At 46.1% G+C, this 19,824-nt stretch overlaps 1 protein-coding gene across 1 annotated transcript in view; it reads left to right on the plus strand.

Moving 5' to 3' along the window:
* LOC129867861 (gamma-aminobutyric acid receptor subunit alpha-2-like) overlaps positions 1–19,824 on the plus strand; it is a 145,182-nt gene that overhangs the window by 40,156 nt on the left and 85,202 nt on the right. The window contains exon 3 of the mRNA XM_055941342.1: positions 18,343–18,464. Within this exon, the coding sequence (XP_055797317.1) occupies positions 18,343–18,464 (122 nt within the window). The remainder of the gene's footprint in view (positions 1–18,342; positions 18,465–19,824) is intronic.

Raw genomic sequence — 19,824 nt, forward strand, 5'->3', positions numbered from 1 at the left:
TCCGGCCTCTAGGTCACCAGTCTGCTCGTCATGGCGCACACCTGTCACCATCGTAACTCGTAATTACGCATTATGACACTCACCTGGACTCCATCACCTCCTTGATTACCTGGACTCCATCACCTCCTTGATTACCTGTCCTTTATATGTCACTCCCGTTGGTTTCTTCCCCAGTCGTCATTGTATCTGTATCATGTTGATGCGCTGTTTGTGTTACGTGTTTGTTTCATTTATTTATGAAATTAAGTGTATTCACTCCCTGAACTTGCTTCCCGACTCTCGGCGCACATCATTAAACAAATAGGATTCCCTCGACATTGCTCTGATGTCCAAAAGCTTTCAGGTCGAAATGTCGTAATATACAACTTTTAAGTTGCATATATTTGAAAATGTCTACATGTGTCAGTCCAAACTTGCTATTTAATTCGGTCATGGAAATAAATGTATTTCCTGTTAACATGCCATTTACTGTTTCTATGCCTTTAATTTTCCATGTGGGCCAATTTATCAGTGAATTCTGAAAATCTATTCAAGGATTGTTCCATAAGGTTGAGGTTTTTAGGGAGTGATATTGGCTCTTGTAGAATGCACTTCATTTCTTCCATGTTATAGTGTTCTTAACTATGAAGTTGTTGAAAACAAACACGTGAAAAGATTCTGGGTGTCACTTGTGCTCCCTCTCCAGCCTCTAGGTCACCATGCTGCTCGTTATGGCGCACACCTGTCACCATCGTTACGCTCACCTGCGCGTCTTCAGACTCACCTGGACTCACTCACCTCCCTGATTACCTTCCCTATATATGTCACTCCCTTTGGTTCCTTCCCCAGGCGTTATTGTTTCTGTTCCAGTGTCATGTCTTTGTGTTGTTCGTGGTTCTTGTTTTGTGTTAAGTTGTGTTTATTCATTAAAACACTCACTCCCTGCACTTACTTCCCGACTCTCAGCGCACATCATTACACTGGGGATGAGCATGCTTGTCTTCAATAGGAATCCTTTCTGGGGGACGAGGTAGATTAAGTCAAACCATACTTTCGGTGCATAACAACGAGATGTGTGCAATCATTTGAAAGATGACATAAGGCACATAAGCAGCAGCCTTGCACTGCAATCTTCACTCAAATGTTTTTTATTGAAACTTGGGCTATAGTTGAGGGTTTACCTGACTTCCCCCTTTTAGGTAGGAGGTGGAGGGGAGCAGGGCTGGGGGTTATTGTGGTGTGGTATCTGTCTGGAGAAATTTGGATCTGAACCGAAAATGTAAGTGTTCAGCCGTACCAGCCATGACCAAGTTTGTAAATAATCCTTTTAGACTTCAGAGCACCAGAGTGCTTATACCTCCAGAGTATCTCTCCACATCAGCAAATCTGTCTCTCCCCGAGTCCTGCCGCCTCCCTGATGCCCACTGATACCATCGCCGGGCTCCAAATCGGCTTTGCTACAGTACAGGCAGGAGACTTTGCTAATGGATAAAGTTGTCACAGACAAATCCCCTATATTAGGTTCTGTCACTCTGTGTATCGCCGCAATCCCTTACTGCACACACTCGGTGATAGGCAGGGCTTGATTAAACTATTATTTGCAACAATCCATATTTTACATATGAATGTGCAGCCTGTGTTAATTTCCATTGTACGGAGGTCTTATAACCTTGCCTCCAATCCACGCCCTCCGCAGCGCAATCACGGGCTAACGAGTGTGAACAGCCAGACCCGCTTCTGTTGTCTGTTTTGTTTGGAATAGGTTTCAACACCACCGGCCAAAGTGACACATAATCAATGGCTATGAGGGGGAGAGTGCCGTAAGTCCACTCCAGCTATTCCTGCGTATGGATCGCCTCTGAAGTTCCCCGGTTCCTCTCCCCTTCTCACCCCAACTCACATGCATTATTCACGGGACAGAAGGGAAGGGCGTCACTTTGAGATGTGACCTGGTGCACAGAGAACATTCTGTCAATGTTACGGTGGCATTGTCAAGGTTAATGTGTTACAGAGCTGGGCCAGGGTAATGTATTCACTTGCGGCGAGACTCAGTATGCGGTTGGATGACTTGGCTGCCTGTGGTAGATTTTCTTTTTCAGCATTAAGATGGGAATGGAGCAAATAGGAAGTAAGGTAGGCTATACTGTATGTATAAATGTAAAACACAGCAGGTAGCATACTGTAGATATAGTAGCTGTATGTGTCAATATCATGATATGCAACATCAATGATCCTGTTACAGCTTTCCATCGCAAATACTATGGTGACAAGAAAGTCAAGATTTGGGAGGAGAAGGCCGAGCACATCACGCAGAAGCATATCACTGTTAGGCACCATCCACACATTATCAACAGGGAATATTTAAAGGGATTCTCCAGTACTTTTTAGCCAGTAGTTCTGAAGGCAGTGCCCACGAGCCAAAAGTGGTCCCTGATATGTGCACCACGTCATTGCTTTCTCTCTCGCTTTGCTGTGTGTAATTCTTGCTAGCTGTCACTCAAATGGTGAAGGGCTGAATCTCATTGGCTGGATCTCGAATTGCTAGGGGGCTGGCCCACATTGGGGGAAATGTAGGGAAAATGGTGCAGCACAGCTTCCAGACAGCAGTCGCTTTCAAACTAGGAATTTTGTGGCTAATTGAGGTAATACAGTAATTCTGCTCATAGAAGATGATATATGAACTACACATTGACACATCCAGCACAAGCTGGTGGTTTAAAAATACTTACTAGTCTCCTATGTACTGGAGCATGTCTTTAATTAAGGCCAATGCTGTGAATCCGTAGGTAACCACCCTGTCCCGCCCCCCTGGATCCCTTTTCCCCAGAGCTGAAGATCTGAATCGCATTCTGTAGGTGTGTTTCTTTACCTTCACCCTCCATTCACATTTCTCACTGCCAATCGTGAAAGATAACTCTTCAGGTTTTACCAGTGAAACGTCCATGCAGCATCTGCATACCAACCATTTGATCTCAGTTTCACAGGGAGATGCTTTAGAACGTCTTGAGTTAAACAGTATTGTTTTGAATGATGTACAGTCAGAGCAGATGCTTTTAACAAACTGTAGCTGTGTTTAGTTTCAATCAAAGCAGATATTTTGCCTACTTTTGGCCACAGTGCGAACGGTCCAATTCTTCTCTGTCATTCTAAAATCTCATAAGAAATGAGCTGGTGTTTTGTCTTACAGTAATGTTATATAGCAGGCTACAACATAGATTGGCTGTTTGCAATAGGTGAATGCAGCTGTACGAACAGCTGTCTTACCAATATAATACAAACTAAATGCTGAAAGTAATAACCTAGTTATTTATGCAAGCAAACAAAAATACTGAATAGCAGTGAACGAATGAATGTGAAAGAAGAAAACAGCGGTACCAAGCAGGCCTAGTAAAGACAATATCAGATCAATAAGGGATGACACAATCTACATTTAGGCTCGTTACATTAACAGTAAATAAGCACAGTACGGAAAAGCCAAATGGAGATTCAAATAACCTAAACACAGCCTACAGCCTACTACAGTGAGATGCAGACATGCACAACTGTCTTGCCAAATAAACAGGCCTATACACGCCCGCTTTAAACATAGAAATTAATGCTGCTTGCTCATGAGTACAGAAACACGTTGTGATATGGCAAAATACACTTCTGTGAATCAAATTCGACCCACATAATCAATTAAGCAATGACAGCATGCCATACATACGTTTCCAATAAGTACAGTTCCATTTACAACCACGAAAACCAATAGGCTACCAAGAAAACCGTAATAGAATGTAGCCTATCTATTTCTGTGATGAAACATACCCATATGTAGCTATACCAAGGGGTGTCATTTGGGTTTTGCATTGGAATTATATTGACTTCTGCTGATATCACACTATATCACAATAAACATAAAAGTTCAAATGCCGAGACCCTTGAGTGCTTTTGACCAAGAAGTGACAGGTTGGCCCGAAATCTCTGCAGTTCTCTATCAGCACCATGACAAACTAAAACAAGTAAAAAAAACTCAAACATTACAGACACATTACACCTTGATGATGTTATTAAGAACAAAATCCCAAATCCCAAAACACAAACAAAACAGAAATATATAAGTCCTCTCAGATACTGTATGCTTGAACACAATAAAGCATGCCAGTTGAAAACATAGGCTGATAAGGAAGTCATTTTGCCATTCCATACCCTAGGTTTTTTGCTGAAATGACGCCACTGGCTATGACACTGGTTATACCACCAATATTTTGATAAAACCCTACCAGCTAGATTGTTTCTTACCTTTTCAGAAGAGTTTGTAGCCTCTTTGATTCTCTGTGGAACTTTCAGAGTAATCGATCATTCCATTCTCCCCAAAGTCATCTTGTAAGAATCCTCCTCCAATGCCAGTTGGATTAGTTGAGCTTTCCTCGGGTGAAGCATACTTCTTCAGTGCTGACTGAACACAGTTTGTCAAAGTGGAAAATTTGTACTCCCATGTACAGTTGAAGTCGGAAGTTTACATACACCTTAGCCAAATACATTTAAATTCAGTTTTTCACAATTCCTGGCATTTAATCTGAGTAAATATTCCCTGTTTTAGGTCACCACTTTATTTTAAGAATTTGAAATGTCAGAATAATAATAGAGAGAATGCTTTATTTCAGCTTTTATTTCTTTCATCACATTCCCAGTGGGTCAGAAGTTTACATACAATTAATCCTAGTAAAAATTCCCTGTCTTAGGTCACCACTTTATTTTAAGAATATGAAATGTCAGAATAATAGTAGAGAGAATGATTTATTTCAGCTTTTATTTCTTTTATTTCTCTCACATTCCTAGTTGGTCAGAAGTTTACATACACTCAATTAGCATTTTGTAGCATTGCCTTTAAATTGTTTAACTTGGGTCAAACGACTTCTGCCGAAGTCGATGCCTCTCCTTGTTCGAGCGGTATTCGGCGGTCGACGTCGCCGGTCTTCGAGCCATCGCCAATCCATTTTTCATTTTCCATTTGTTTTGTCTCGTTTTTCCACACACCTTAACCCTCTGTTTCCCCCATGTCTTTGTGTGGTATTGTTTATCTGTTTCATGTACGCGCACGTAGGTCTGATTGCGCTGGGTTATGTCAACCTGTATTGCATTTCGTGTTCGTTGTGCAGTGTGCTTTTGGTTTGCCTAAATAAAAAGCTCTGTTTGCTACCCACTATCTACTCTCCTGCGCCTGACTCCCTTGCAGCCATTTACGCATACCTGACACCCATAGAATCGTTTCAAGGTATCAAGTGGGGTCCATTTGTCCTCATCGGAGCCAGAGCAGGCGATTTCAGTCGGCAAAAACTGGTCAGCTTCCACCAAATCTGATCCAGCAGTGGTTTGTCATTTTTCACATCTAGAAAGTCATGGCTCTCTGGGTCAAGTGCACACAGGGTCTCCACCAGTTGGCTGTTGCGTTCGCTAAATCGTTCTGACATTTCACCGATGACAGCATCCAACGTGCTGAAAAAAAGTATTTTACATTGAGTGTCTTCTCTGTCATGCTGGCCTACTGTACTGTCTGTCCACAGCGTATTGCTGGAGATTTGTACATACAAATCTTTTTTTTTATTTTTTTTTATCAATCTCAAATTCTCTCATATCTCCCCGTTGTCGTTTGCTTGGAGCTGGTGGTGTGTCATTTGTTTGGAGGATAGAGAAGCTTGAGGATTCTGTTCACCATGTTGGCTGTATACTTAAAGCCGGGGTCTATCAACGCCTTCAGCAGCCCTGTAGCCTCCAGTCTTACTTTTGCGATGTACGAACACGTGCATTCATTGTCAGAGAGGAACTTCACAATGCTGTCACAACTAACAATTTTTACAGCTAGCTAACTGAACTTTGTAGTGGTGGGGCGTGAGGCAGACTCGAGTGAAGCAGCTTCAACGGTAAACCCCGCCCTTTAAAAATGAAAAATTACAGGCGGAGGCGTATCACGTTATTCACTTAGCCTTGCACAGATAAGAAACGTTTTTCCCGCTAATCATGGAAACCCAAAGGAGTCATACCTAACCGCCCCAGTGGCTTTCCATAGCCCCCCTACACACCACAGTGCACCCAGTCCATTATGCTGACACAGATTGTTTTTGCGCCAACCTGTCTCTCAATCATTGTAACTTTTTTGCTATTTTAAATAGGGATGTAAAAAACAAAAACTGATGGGGCAGAGGTTTCAACTGAGGGGGTTAATCCCCCTTTTACCCCCTCGTGGAAGCGGGCCCGGCTACAATACTATAATATGTGATCTTGCAGACATTTATTCAGCTTTGATCTAACTTTATTAAACAAGCACCATTCGCCAGAGTAGCCTGTTATCTGGACAGCCGACTAGAGTACAAACTGTGTAAAGTAGAGAATCCAGCACATGCACAGAAGCGTCGGACCTTTAGTGGTCGCAAAGAGGCGTCCAGAAGAGTCGGCTCCACAGCCATGCCGTTTAATTAATGAGTTTATCAATCTCAAATTCTCTCATATCTCCCCAAGTTCTTCGTCCTGCTCACAGTTTATTGATCTCTTGGCTAATTACCTGAATTTCAGATAGGATAACTAACAGCGGCATTGTGTTGATATATATTGAGTAATTGATCTGTCAGCTTCAAAGTTCCTAATTGGTGAACAATCAGATTAGAGCCGGAGTGGATCCTCCAGAGGGTGTGTCTGCACAGCTGCACTGTGGAACACAGAGAACTCAATCATGTTCCAGAGCAACTGGGGATGGATGTCGGTCTCCTTACTGACCAGAGACGCGAGTTGACTCAATGGATGATTCAACACCTTGCGCGCTGCAGAGAATGGCTGTGCCAGAGTTTATCTATGCCATGTTAAACTGCCATGAAGTTGAGCTTCATTAGTCAATGATCCCAGCTTAATCCGACAACAAATATTTTCTCCTATAGAGAAATTGTTTCCTTACATTATGTTTTCAGTCGCAACTGGTGAATATTCTCCAATTTCATAGTGGTTTAATACAAGCCCCTCTGCTTTCTTGATGCACTGTGAACTCTTATGTTGGAATTCACAGCTATTGGTATGATCCAGCATACCTCCAGATCCACACTGGCTTGCTGAAATCCTTCCATCTGAAAGCCAGTCAATGAGCCAGTCTGTTGGAGCATGCTCTGCTTGAGAATTATCCTACAGCACCCTGTCTGTTGGTATGCCAACATGCCTCATTGGCTTGAACACAAGGGAATAGCTGAAAATAAGTGAAGCATCAAGATTGAGTGTCTGTAAAGCAGGGAGCTTTAGTAAAGCATGATAAAAGTTCTCTGGGACGCGAGTCAGTTAGACAATGTTCATTTAACAACAGGGGCTGCTCCATAAAAGCTGAAAAGTTTTACTGAAATAATAATGAAGTTGAAAGAGGAGAAACTAATATGAAGAAAGCCCCTAGGAGTTGCATTCTGCCTTAGTAAAACGTTAGTAATAATTATCCCAACAGAAGAAAAAAACATGTTTTATGCATGCTTCTGTATATTTCATTAATTAATACTCTTCTCACTAGATGTTAATTTAGCCAAAGGCGCTAAACCAAGGACACATTGGACTTTAATGTTTGAGGGACAAAAATAAACAGATCAGAGTATTTTGTGAGCAAACATTTTTTTATTTTCCAACCTCCTCGGGATGTTATTTCACCATGCTTGTCAGACTACAATATGGTTGTAACATCTGTATGTTGTCTGGTTTGACAGGAGCTGGTCCTCTCTTCTTGTTTAGTCGCCTCGCAGAGCCTGACTAGGTTTGTCAGTTGAAGGCTTATCCAAGCTCTTGGACCCTAACTAGGACTGTGGCGGTGCTAAAATTTTGTCAGCCAGTGATTGTCAAGCAGATAACTGTCGGTCTCACGGTAATTGACCGTTAATTAACATAAACACATTTAGCGTCTCCTGGCTTCCACACAGCCTACAAGCCACTGATGCTGACTTTTGGAACATCTCCACGTTAAAAAGTCTAATAAATCCATGTAGTAAAGCCTACACCTTCACAATGAATCCATTATTTATTTTAGACAGGTCTAAAGAAACATGATATGAAGACAATGTAGTCTATTTCAGAAGAACAGAATAGCACACTCTGAGTTGTCCTTATGTTAGGCCCTGATCTGGCTATGCCTTATGGCTGTGGGCTACACTAGTTCATTTAGCAGACAAGATTTGCTTAGAATTCCGTGGCATTATTTTATAGTATGAAGAATACAAATGAACATAGCTGAATAAAATAGAAAGGATATTTTCTCCAAACGAGTTGAGGGAGTGCGCACATGTGGCTATTCTGTGTTGAGCGGTTAACAAAGAAATAGGTACTCCTATATGCTTAATTTAGAGTTATTGATGTAACTTTAGTTGTTCTACAAACGTTTGGCCAAGGCTGCATGATGTGTAAGGCTGCATGATGTGGCTCTAATAATGATAACCCTATTTTACCCTGGCACTTCTGGGGAGTGGGGAGCTACTAGAATGGGGTTGTGGTCAGAGGATCTTGTCTGTAATCAAATGGGCGATGTAAATGAGCGAGGTTACATGTTCCTCAGAGGCCCCAGAGTCCAGATCCAGTGTGTTTGACTGCTTGCCAGACCGTGGAGGGCTGGAGGAGCAGCAGAAGCTGCCGAGCAGAGAGGGCTCTGGTTTGGCTCAACACTTAGGGATATCCAAAAGATAAACCATGGATTACTATATTGGGTTTGTGCTGAAGGACTTCTGGATCAGTACACTGTTTCTGAGTTGTATATTGGCCAATGGTGTAGTTTAGGGTGCAACCTGCCAGGCACTAAACCACGTTTACTAGATCTGCTCAGTGTTGAGGCCAGAGAACACCACCATTGAACGTGTAGAAGAAGGTTGAAGAGCGTCTTCTAGGAAGTTACATTTATTTGCATTTGGCAGGCGGATCAGATTATATCTGATTCTCTTGTACACAACACTTGCCAAAGCACTCAAACTGAGGTTTATTCTAAAGAGTTATGGATTTGTTCCCCAAGTCTATTTGGGATCAACCAATTTTAACATTCCCCAGCTCATTCACTTAAACATGCTGTACGAAGAGCTAGATATATTGCATTAAAAGTGCCTTCAACCCCCATAGTATGTACAGTTGAAGTCGGAAGTTTACATACACCTTAGCCAAATACATTTAAACTCGGTTTTTGACAATTCCTGACATTTAATCCAAGTAAAAAATTCCCTGTCTTAGGTCAGTTAGGATCAACACTTTATTTTAAGAATGTGAAATGTCAGTAGAGAGAATTATTTATTTATTTCATCACATTCCCAGTGGGTCAGAAGTTTACATACACTCAATTCGTATTTGGTAGCCTTGCCTTTAAATTGTTTAACTTGGGTCAAACGTTTCGGGTAGCCTTCCACAAGCTTCCCACAATAAGTTGGGTGAAATTTGGCCCATTCCTCCTGACAGGGCTGGTGTAACTGAGTCAGGTGTGTAGGCCTCCTTGCTCGCACACGCTTTTTCAGTTCTGCCCACAAATTTTCTATAGGATTGATTGCCACTCCAATACCTTAACATTGTTGTCCTTAGGCCATTTTGCCACAACTTTGGAAGTATTCTTGGGGTCATTGTCTATTTGGAAGACCCATTTGCGACCAATTTTTAACTTCCTGACTGATGTCTTGAGATGTTGCTTCAATATATCCACATAATTTTCCTTCCTCATGAAGCCATCTATTTTGTGAAGTGCATCAGTCCCTCCTGCAGCAAAGCTGCCACCCCTGTGCTTCACGGATGATGTTCTTCGGCTTGCAAGCCTCCCCCTTTTTCCTCCAAACATAACAATGGTCATTATGGCAGTTCTATTTTTGTTTCATCAGACCAGAGGACATTTCTCCAAAAAGTGCAATCTTTCTCCCCATGTGCAGTTGCAAACTGTAGTCTGGCTTTTTTATGGCGGTTTTGGAGCAGTGGCTTCTTCCTTGCTGAGCGGCCTTCCAGGTCATGTCAATATAGGACTCGTTTTACTCTGTATACAGATACTTTTGTACCTGTTTCCTCCAGCATCTTCACAAGGTCCTTTGCTGTTGTTCTGGGATTGATTTGAACTTTTCGCACCAAAGTATGTATTTCTCTAGGAGACAGAATGCGTCTCCATCCTGAGCGGTATGACAGCTGCATGGTCCCATGGTGTTTATACTTGCTTACTATTGTTTGTACAGATGAACGTGATACCTTCAGGAGTTTGGACATTACTCCCAAGGATGAACCAGACTTGTGGTTCATCCTTGGGAGTAACCACAATTTTTTGTTCTGAGGTCTTGGCTGATTTCTTTTGATTTTCCCATGATGTCAAGCAAAGAGGCACTGAGTTTGAAGGTAGGCCTTGTTTTAATGACTCCAACCAATGTTTATTTAAACTTCCGACTTCAACTGTATATGATATGTACTGTATACAGCAACTCCATGGAATTAATGTAATTTACAGCTCAGTTTTAAAATACATTTTACTGTCAAATAAATGTAAGAAAGAGAAGGTAAGGGGTTGAAGAGGGAAGGGAAAGTGAGAGAGTGATAGCGGAGATGAGGACAGACAGGGTTAGAAAGATGGATAGAGATTAAGGAAGTTGAGGTTACTGTTGGAAAGAGTCTGATTGTCAAGCGGGGTGAAGAGAAAAGTCTCCTTTATATTTTATGAGAGAGAGAGAGAGAGAGAGAGAGAGAGTTATTTTGACCCTTGGTTATTGTTGTTACTGTTGTCCCGTTGACCATTTTGATTCTCATTTTTATATTGTAACTAAGCTTTGGCAATATGTACATTGTTACGTCATGCCAATAAAGCAAATTGAATTGAATTGAATTGAAAATTGAGAGAGAGAGAGTATATCTGGCCCTGATCCCAGTGTACCGCAGTGTGGAGAGAGCACAGCACTGGGTGTCTGGCCAGATGGGGACACGTACAGTGCATTCTGAAAGTATTCAGACCTCTTGACTTCAAAATTCAAAAACCTAAATATCACATTTACATAAGTATTCAGTACTTTGTTGAAGCACCTTTGGCAGTGATTACAGCCTCATGTCTTGGGTATGACGCTACAAGCTTGGCACACCTTTATTTGGAGAGTTTCGCCCATTCTTCTCTGCAGGTCCTCTCAAGCTCTGTCAGGTTGGATGGGTAGCGTCACTGCACAGCTATTTTCAGGTCTCTATTGAGATGTTCGATTGGGTTCAAGACTGGGCTCTGGCTGGGCCACTCAAGGACATTCAGAGACTTGTCCCAAAGCCACTCCTGTATTGTCTTGGCTGTGTGCTTAGGGCCGTTGTCCTGTTGGAAGGGGAACCTTTGGCCCAGTCTGAGGTCCTGAGTGCTCTGGAGCAGGACCTTTTCACCAAGGATCTCTCTGTACTTTTCTCTGTTCATCTTTCCCTTGATCCTGACAAGTCTCCCAGTCCCTGCCACTGAAAAACATCCCCACAGCATGATGCTGCCACCACCATGCTTCATGATGCCAGGTTTCCTCCAGCCGTGACGGATGGCATTCAGGCCAAAGAGGTCAATCTTGGTTTTATCAAATCAGAGAATCTTGTTTCTCATGGTCTGAGAGTTCTTTAGGTGCATGTTGAAAAACTCCAAGCGGACTGTCATGTGCCTTTTACTGAGGAGTGGCTTCCGTCTGGCCACTCTACCATAAAGGCCTGATTTTGTGGAGTGCTGCAGAGACGGTTGTCCTTCTGGAAGGTTGTCCTTCTTCTCCCATCTCCACAGAGGAACTCTGGGGAGCTCTGTCAAAGTGACCATCGGGTTCTTGGTCACCTCCCTGACCATTGCCCTTGTCCCCCGATTGCTCAGTTTAGCCTGGTGGCTAGATCTAGGAAGAGTCTTGGTGGTTCCAAACTTATTCCTTTTTAAGAATGATGGAGGCTACTGTGTTTTTGGGGACCTTCAATGCTGCAGACATTTTTCGGTACCCTTCCCCAGATCTGTGCCTCAACCCAATCCTGTCTCGGAGCTCTACGGATAATTCCTTCGACCTCATGGCTTGGTTTTTGCTCTGACATGCACTGTCAACTGTGGGACATTATATAGATGGGTGTGGCCTGTCACGGCCGTCGTTGAAGGAAGTGGACCAAAGCGCAGCGCCGTGAGCGTACATTTTCCCTTTATTTAAAATGACGCCAACAAAACAATACAAAACTACCGTGAAGCTTAAGGGCTACAGTGCCACAAACAAAGACAACTATCCACAACGAAAGGAGGGGAAAAGGGCTACCTAAGGATGGTTCCCAATCAGAGACAACGATAGACAGCTGTCCCTGATTGAGAACCATACCCGGCCAAAACATAGAAACACAAAATCATAGAAAACAAAACATAGAATGCCCACCCCAAATCACACCCTGACCCAACCAAATAGAGACATAAAAATGCTCTCTAAGGTCCCCCCCCCCCCCCCCCCCCCCCCCAAAGGTGCGGACTCCGGCCGCAAAAACTGAACCTATAGGGGAGGGTCTGGGTGGGCATCTATCTGCGGTGGCAGCTCAGGTGCGGGACGCAGACCCCACTCCACCACTGACTCACCCCACTTTGGGGGCACCTCTGGTGCGGGGACCCTCGCTGCGGGCCCCAGACTGGGCACCCTCGTTGCGGGCCCCGGACTGGGCACCCTCGTTGCGGGCCCCGGACTGGGCACCCTCGTTGCGGGCCCCGGACTGGGCCCCCTCGTTGCGGGCCCCGGACTGGGCCCCCTTGTTGCGGGCACCGTCGCTGGTAGGCTCCGGACTGGGCACCGTCGCTGGTAGGCTCCGGACTGGGCACCGTCGCTGGTAGGCTCCGGACTGGGCACCGTCGCTGGTAGGCTCCGGACTGGGCACCGTCGCTGGTAGGCTCCGGACTGGGGACCGTCGCTGGTAGGCTCCGGACTGGGGACCGTCGCTGGTAGGCTCCGGACTGGGGACCGTCGCTCGAGTCTCCGGACTGGGGACCGTCGCTCGAGGCTCCGGACTGGGGAGCGTCGCTCGAGTCTCCGGACTGGGGGCCGTCGTGGGAGGCTTCGTGCCATGACTACTCACTGGAGGCTTCGTGCCATGGATCATCACTGGAGGCTTCTTGCCATAGATCATCACTGGAGGCTTCGTGCCATGGATCATCACTGGAGGCTTCTTGCCACGGATCATCACTTGAGTGGAGAGATGCACAGGAGGCCTGGCTCTGGGAGCAGGCACAGGACTCACCAGGCTGAGGAGACATGCAGGAGGGTTATGGCTTAGTACAGGCACAGGACTCATCAGGCTGGGGAGACATGCAGGAGGCCTCTTCCTTGGCCGAGGCACCGGATACACTGGGCCGTGGAGGCGCACTGGCGGTCTCGAGCGCAGAGCTAGCACAACTCGTCCTGGCTGGATCCCCCCTGTAGCCCGGCAAGTGTGGGGAGCTGGAACAGGCCGCACTGGGCTGTGCTGGCGAACCGGGGACACCGTGCGTAGAGCTGGCGCAGGATAACCCGGGCCGAGGAGACACACTGGAGGCCAGATGCGCTGAGCCGGCACCATCCCTCCTTGCTCGATGCCCACTCTAGCCCGGCCGATGCGAGGAGCTGCGATGTAGCGCACCGGGCTATGAGTGCGCACTGGGGACACCTTGTGCTTCACCGCATAACACGGTGCCTGCCCGGTCACTCTCTCCCCACGGCAAACACGTGGAGTTGGCTCAGGTCTATGACCTAACTCCGCCAATCTCCCCGTGTTCCCCGACCAGAAAATGATGGGGTTGCCTCTCGTGCACGCCTCCTCGAGCCAACTCCTCGTAGCGTCGCCGCTCCGCTCCGCTACATAGAACAAAAACATAGAATGCCCACCCCAACTCACGCCCTAACCAACCAAAATAGAGACATAAAAAGGATCTCTAAGGTCAGGGCGTGACAGAGGGTCTGAATAGTTTGCTAATGCACTGTATGTGAGACTCGATTGTATGTTCCTGTCACTGACTCACAACATCCCACAGACAAGACTTTTGTCAGTTTGGTCATGGCAAGATCAACACATTTGTTTGTTTTTATAAAGCTGCTTGTTTACAAGGATGTTTGAGAGTGATGCTTGTTCCAGTTTCCTGGATAGCCTTATAGAAGTCAGCAGAACAGATTTGAAATGGGGAACGATAGTGGCTGCTGTTTCTATAGCAGGTTTTAACTTCTGAAGGAAAGGAAAAAGCAGACAAATGGTGTTATTTAGTGGCTGCTCCCTGGTACTGTAGATGTGATAGCAGAATCTCTACTAATTTTCTCATCTTTTAACTCTCTCCCTCACGTCTTTTTTTTATTGGACTGTACTCACTGTAAACTCTGAGTACTTTTTAAGATTCAGTGTTTGACCATTGCCTTTATGTACCAGCAAGGCCAGAGATTCTACATGGGCAGAGTGTGTTCCTAATAAAAGTCTGAGTTTACTGAGCCGTGAGTCTTCTTCAGAAGAGAACGCACAACACGCATCCGTCCCTCATTAGCTTCAATTAGATAAAAGAAGAATGAACAGAATTGTTGGTCATTATTGAGCTGCGACGTGGCATCTGCCCCTGAGTCAATCAATGCTGCATTAGCAACCATTGTTCAACCTGTTCCCTTTCTCTCCTGGAGGCCTTATCTCCTCTGAGCACAGACAACTGGAAGACACTAAAAAGACAAGGCCAACAAAGGAAATCAGGCATATTGTGAAGCCATTGAATGATAGCAAGCATTTCTTTGTCGTATACAATGTGTCGTGTGATATGCTGCATATTAGTATCAATAGGTTGGTGACGGGCTGGGGCTGAGTAGATGTGTGAGTGGGTTGGCTAGGGAGGGTGTTTACCCTTGGTACTGATGGGTGGCAGTAGGGGGTTGGTTGATTCTGGAATAGAAATGTTGTTAATTAAGAGTTTATTGATGAGGGCATGTACCCCCTCCATGTCATTCATACCCCCCTGTTGGAGGTAGATGGCGGTTGTCTTTCCTTTAATTTCCCCTTGCCATAGTAAGTAAATGAAGCAGGGCCCCTGTAGCTACAGCACGCTGGGGAGAATCATCAGCTTTCAAAATGTCATTTGTAGGCAGCTCCGACCGGGCCCACTAATCCTCTCCATTGGATTCTGGCAGCCTCCGGTACCCAGTAGCAAAACAATGAGGCCGGGTGGCGTGGGCCCAGCCACTCCAGCAGCGGACAGATATCGGGGTCCTTATCAGTCAATCAGTAACAAGCCTCCCTATAAGCCCCCACGGCACACTCCAGAGAGCGGGAGGGAGCGAGAGAGCGAAGGAGGAAGGAGAGTTGTGCGTTTGGGGGAAGCTTTCTGAGGATGCAGGCCCTCTTAAAGCTCAAGGAATTTAATTAGATGTTGGTGGAGTTATACCCAGTGCGGCTCTTTTTCCTTCCCTCTCTCTCCCCCTCTCCTCCTCCCTCCCTCCCTCCCTCCCTCTCTCTCTCTCTCTCTCTCTCTCTCTCTCTCTCTCTCTCTCTCTCTCTCTCTCTCTCTCTCTCTCTCTCTCTCTCTCTCTCTCTCTCTCTCTCTCTCTCTCTCTCTCTCTCTCTCCTTCTCTCTCTCTCCTTTCCTTCTCTCTCTCTCTCTCTCCCTCTCCCTCTCTCCTTCTTCCCCCCTCTCTCTCTCTCCTCCTTTCCCTCTCTCCTTCTCTCATTTTCCCTCATCTCTCTCTCATCTCCTCTCATCCCCACCTTTTCTCTCTTTCTTTCTCTCTCCCTCTCTCGTTCTCTCCTTTCCCCCATCTCTCTCTCTCGCTCTCCTCTCCTTTTCTCTCTTGCTCACTCTCTTTCTCTCTTGCCCTCTCACCCCCCTCTCCCTCTCTCCTTCTCCTCTCTCCCTCTCACCTTCTCCCCCCTCTCTCTCACCCTATCTCCTTCTCCCCTCTCTCTCTCACCCTATCTCCTTCTCCCCTCTCTCTCTCACCCTATCTCCTTCTCCCCTCTCACCCTATCTCCTTCTCCCCTCTCACCCTATCTCCTTCTCCCCTCTCACCCTATCTCCTTCTCCCCTCTCACCCTATCTCCTTCTCTCTCTCTCTCTCTCTCTCTCTCTCTCTCTCTCTCTCTCTCTCTCTCTCTCTCTCTCTCTCTCTCTCTCTCTCTCTCTCTCTCTCTCTCTCTCTCTCTCTCTCTCTCTCTCTCTCTCTCTCTCTCTCTCTCTCTCTCTCTCTCTCTCTCTTCTATGTTGCTCTGCTGTGTTTATCAATCAGACCTGATTCATTTTCAGCAGAGGCCCCTTTGGCTTTGACTGGTGTCTGAGATGATTGGATGTGAAATACAAATAGTAGTTCATACGTCAAGGTGCCACACGCATGCACACACACACACACACACACACATACACACGTACAAAAGTGATGTTCTGTCTGTCCTTCCTTTTATGACATTGCCTTAACTGTGCTGTTAGTACTGGTATACTGACAATGAGATTTCAGATGGACAGCTAATGTACCCATCCCTTGAAACATCACAATTTTTAGTCTGTCTGCCAGTTGAGGGCTTGTGTTTGTTTATGCTTATAGTGTACTATGTGAGGGTAGACATACATGTATAATGTATTTGAACGCACAGTGACCAGCTGCACATGTAAGGCTGTATGTATGTGTGAGAGTGTTTATGGGCGGTGCATGCCTGCGTATAAATGACTTTGGCTGCTAGTATTAGTGGCCCTCAGACATTCTTGTTGATAGGGGTAATCTGGAGACAGGTCAGAGGTCAGTCCCTCAGGGGCTCTGAGTTTGATTGAAAATGGCACTCATTAGCTCATCTATGGTGCCCTCTCCGTCTCACCAGCACATTGTTCACTGGGGAACGGTGGCCAGGCCCACAAAGAGATAATTGCTCTGGCATATTTAAGGTAATTAAGGAAGCGGAGGTTGACTGCATATTCAGGACCTCGTTTGTCACTTGTGGGATATTATGCAGAATGAAGGAGGAAAAAACCCAGAGGCAGAGTTTGCAGCAGCTCTGTGACTGTGAGTTGTCTGTCGGCAGCAGCTCTGTGACTGTGAGTTGTCGGTCGGTAGCAGCTCTGTGACTGTGAGTTGTCGGTGCGGCAGCAGCTCTGTGACTGTGAGTTGTCGGTCGGCAGCAGCTCTGTGACTGTGAGTTGTCGGTCGGCAGCAGCTCTGTGACTGTGAGTTGTCGGTCGGCAGCAGCTCTGTGACTGTGAGTTGTCGGTCGGTGTCACGCTGGTATGAATGATTCGGGAGACAGGTGCAAATTACGGTGTGCCGTAAGTTCCGGAGGGATCCGTGACAGTACCCTTCCCTCCACCCGATGCGCTGCATCTGCAGCGCAACAACACCTGCCTCGAGGACGATCACAGGAACGCAGTGTGGGTTGATCAGGACCCGATGCAGCTGCCGAAGTTGCGGCGGCGTAGGACGGACCAGTAAGTGGCATCGGACGGACCGGTTGTGGCGACGTCGGACAGCCCAGTTGCAGCTGCCGAAGTTGCGGTGGGGCCAGACGGACCAGTCGCAGCGTCGTCGGACGGGCCAATCCCGCTGTCTCCCTTAATGGTTGATTATTCTGTCACGTTGGCATGAAGGAACGGGAGACAGACACAGGAATGCGTAATAGTTTTTTTTATTAAGCCCATATTACGGCGTGCTGTGTAAAGGCACAGGGACGAAGACCAAACAAACACGTAACAGAAACACAGGGTTGAAACCCAAACAAAAGAGCGAGGAGTACCTCGAATAAATAACACACACGCACAATGATTAACACACGGGACGAGACCCGTAATCATCTGTGCAATCCACAAGGGCACGAAAGCCCAAAACACACAGCACAAGCACTCACATGACCAACGGACATTGGAACAATAATCGATATACAAATACTAATCAGTGGGAATAGGGGACAGGTGTGCGTAATGAAAGTTCCGGAGGGATCCGTGACAGTCGGCAGCAGCTTTGTTACCGGCAGCAGTTCTGTGACTAATCCTTTTGGACTTCAATCAGTCTTTCCATGTCTGAGAGTGGTGTGCTGCCACACGATGCCCAAAATTAAATCCCAACATGTTTGGGTCTCAATCAATGCGGTAGCCATGACTCTGAAGGTTGCATTAGAGAAAGGTTCAGTTACCCCTACAACTCTCTCATTGGTTGGAAATAACAGTGGTTACTCCAATGGTTAGACCAGATCTCGTTGTAAACAGGAAATTGATAATGAGCACAAAGTGAAGCTGCGGACAGACAGACACGTGTGGTATTCTGGTTCGGTGGAGCTTTTTCTGTTTAGTGTATTTCCCATGGCTGGTCTGAGGAGCCGGAGGAACCACTGCTACAGGAAAGACTCAAAGATGTCTGCTGTGTTCAATCTAACACTTTCTCTCTCTCACCTCTCTCTCTCTCTCGCTCGCTCTGTCTCTCTCTCACTCTGCAGGGCAGTGGTTGGGCACAGAGAGCCGTTGCCTGACGACAGTAGAGACAACATCACCATTTTCACCCGGATCCTGGACAGACTGCTGGATGGCTACGACAACCGCCTGCGCCCTGGGCTGGGAGGTAGGCTGGTTTGTTGAGCGAAGACACTGCTCACCCCTCCCTACCTCTAACACCCAGACATACTGCTTATAGTGCTTTCTGGGCTCTGCGGCACGCAATGTGTAGGATTCTCTCTAAGCTGCTGAGTCTGCCATCCACCACTTTAATAAAACTGTGTTTGAAACATTCACTATATAGCCATACATTGCTTCAACGAGTTCAGCTAGCATATTCGCTTTTTGTAATGTCGAACTGTCTGCGTCTACTACCTTAAACTATTAAAGTAAGCTAGCTTTAACTTGAAGAATCAATCAGATATTTAAAAAGGCCTTCATTATCTGAATCAGTTCTGTTAGTGGTGGTCTGGGACAAAAGCTTGAACACATGATATGGCACACCAGAACCAGGAGTGAAATACAATTATCTAGCTAGTTAAAAACAAGCCACTGGCCACTGCCTCTATTGGAACAGAGAGCACCTGCTCTTCTCTCTCCTTCCTCCCTGCCTCCCTGCGGTGCCAGCCCACGCCCAGCGAGCCAGGCAGCTAGCTGCGGCACACAGTGATGGATTTGGGGCTGTGACCCCATGATGAATTGGTTCCCTTGTCAGAGTGACCTCCATTGATCCTTCAGAGTCCGACAATGGTTTTCATTACCAGCTCAGTTTCCCTGATCACAGTGAGAGTACATCTCTTCAGATGTTGAACAGATTGCTTTTTGGAACAGTGAAATGACTAATCCTCATCACAAGGAGATGCTTATCGCTAGCAGAATGCTACAAAGACCCTATTCAAAACAGCAGCTTCTTGACACTTGGCATGCAAGCCCAGTCTTCAGATCCCAGAGGTCCAGCAGAGCTCTGATTTCCTGCCCACTGGGGACGGCCCGGCCTTGGCGGAGGAAGGCTAATGCTACATACTCATCAGGGTGGCATTAAGACCATATGCTAATGATTTTACGTTCATTGTGGATATTTTTTTATTGAGCTTATTATAAGTCATTTTTGGACTCTCAGTCAGAGGTCGGTGAGAGCGTGAATATGAAATCCATGTGACGTTTTAAGCTGACAGTGTTGAGCACCCCTACACTGTTCCACCCCACTCGGATGTCTGATAAGTGTCACCACATCAGCTATGCCACCTGTGCACTTTCCATGAGTCTACGACCTTCCAGACAGAGAGCTCTCAGGTGCCCTCCAAATGTATAGGACGTGTTCTGTATTCCAAAGACCTCGGCATGTGCATTTTGATTAATGGCTGATGTCATGTTGCCAGGGGAACTCTAAATTCCATAAAGGCAGATTCTGGAAGCATTCCATTGGTTCCAGTTTGTCTAGGAGCAACGACTGGCAGACAGCCACTCATAGCCTTACATCAAAGCCC

The sequence above is a fragment of the Salvelinus fontinalis genome, chromosome 13 (assembly GCF_029448725.1).
Source record: "Salvelinus fontinalis isolate EN_2023a chromosome 13, ASM2944872v1, whole genome shotgun sequence".
Taxonomy (NCBI): domain Eukaryota; kingdom Metazoa; phylum Chordata; class Actinopteri; order Salmoniformes; family Salmonidae; genus Salvelinus; species Salvelinus fontinalis.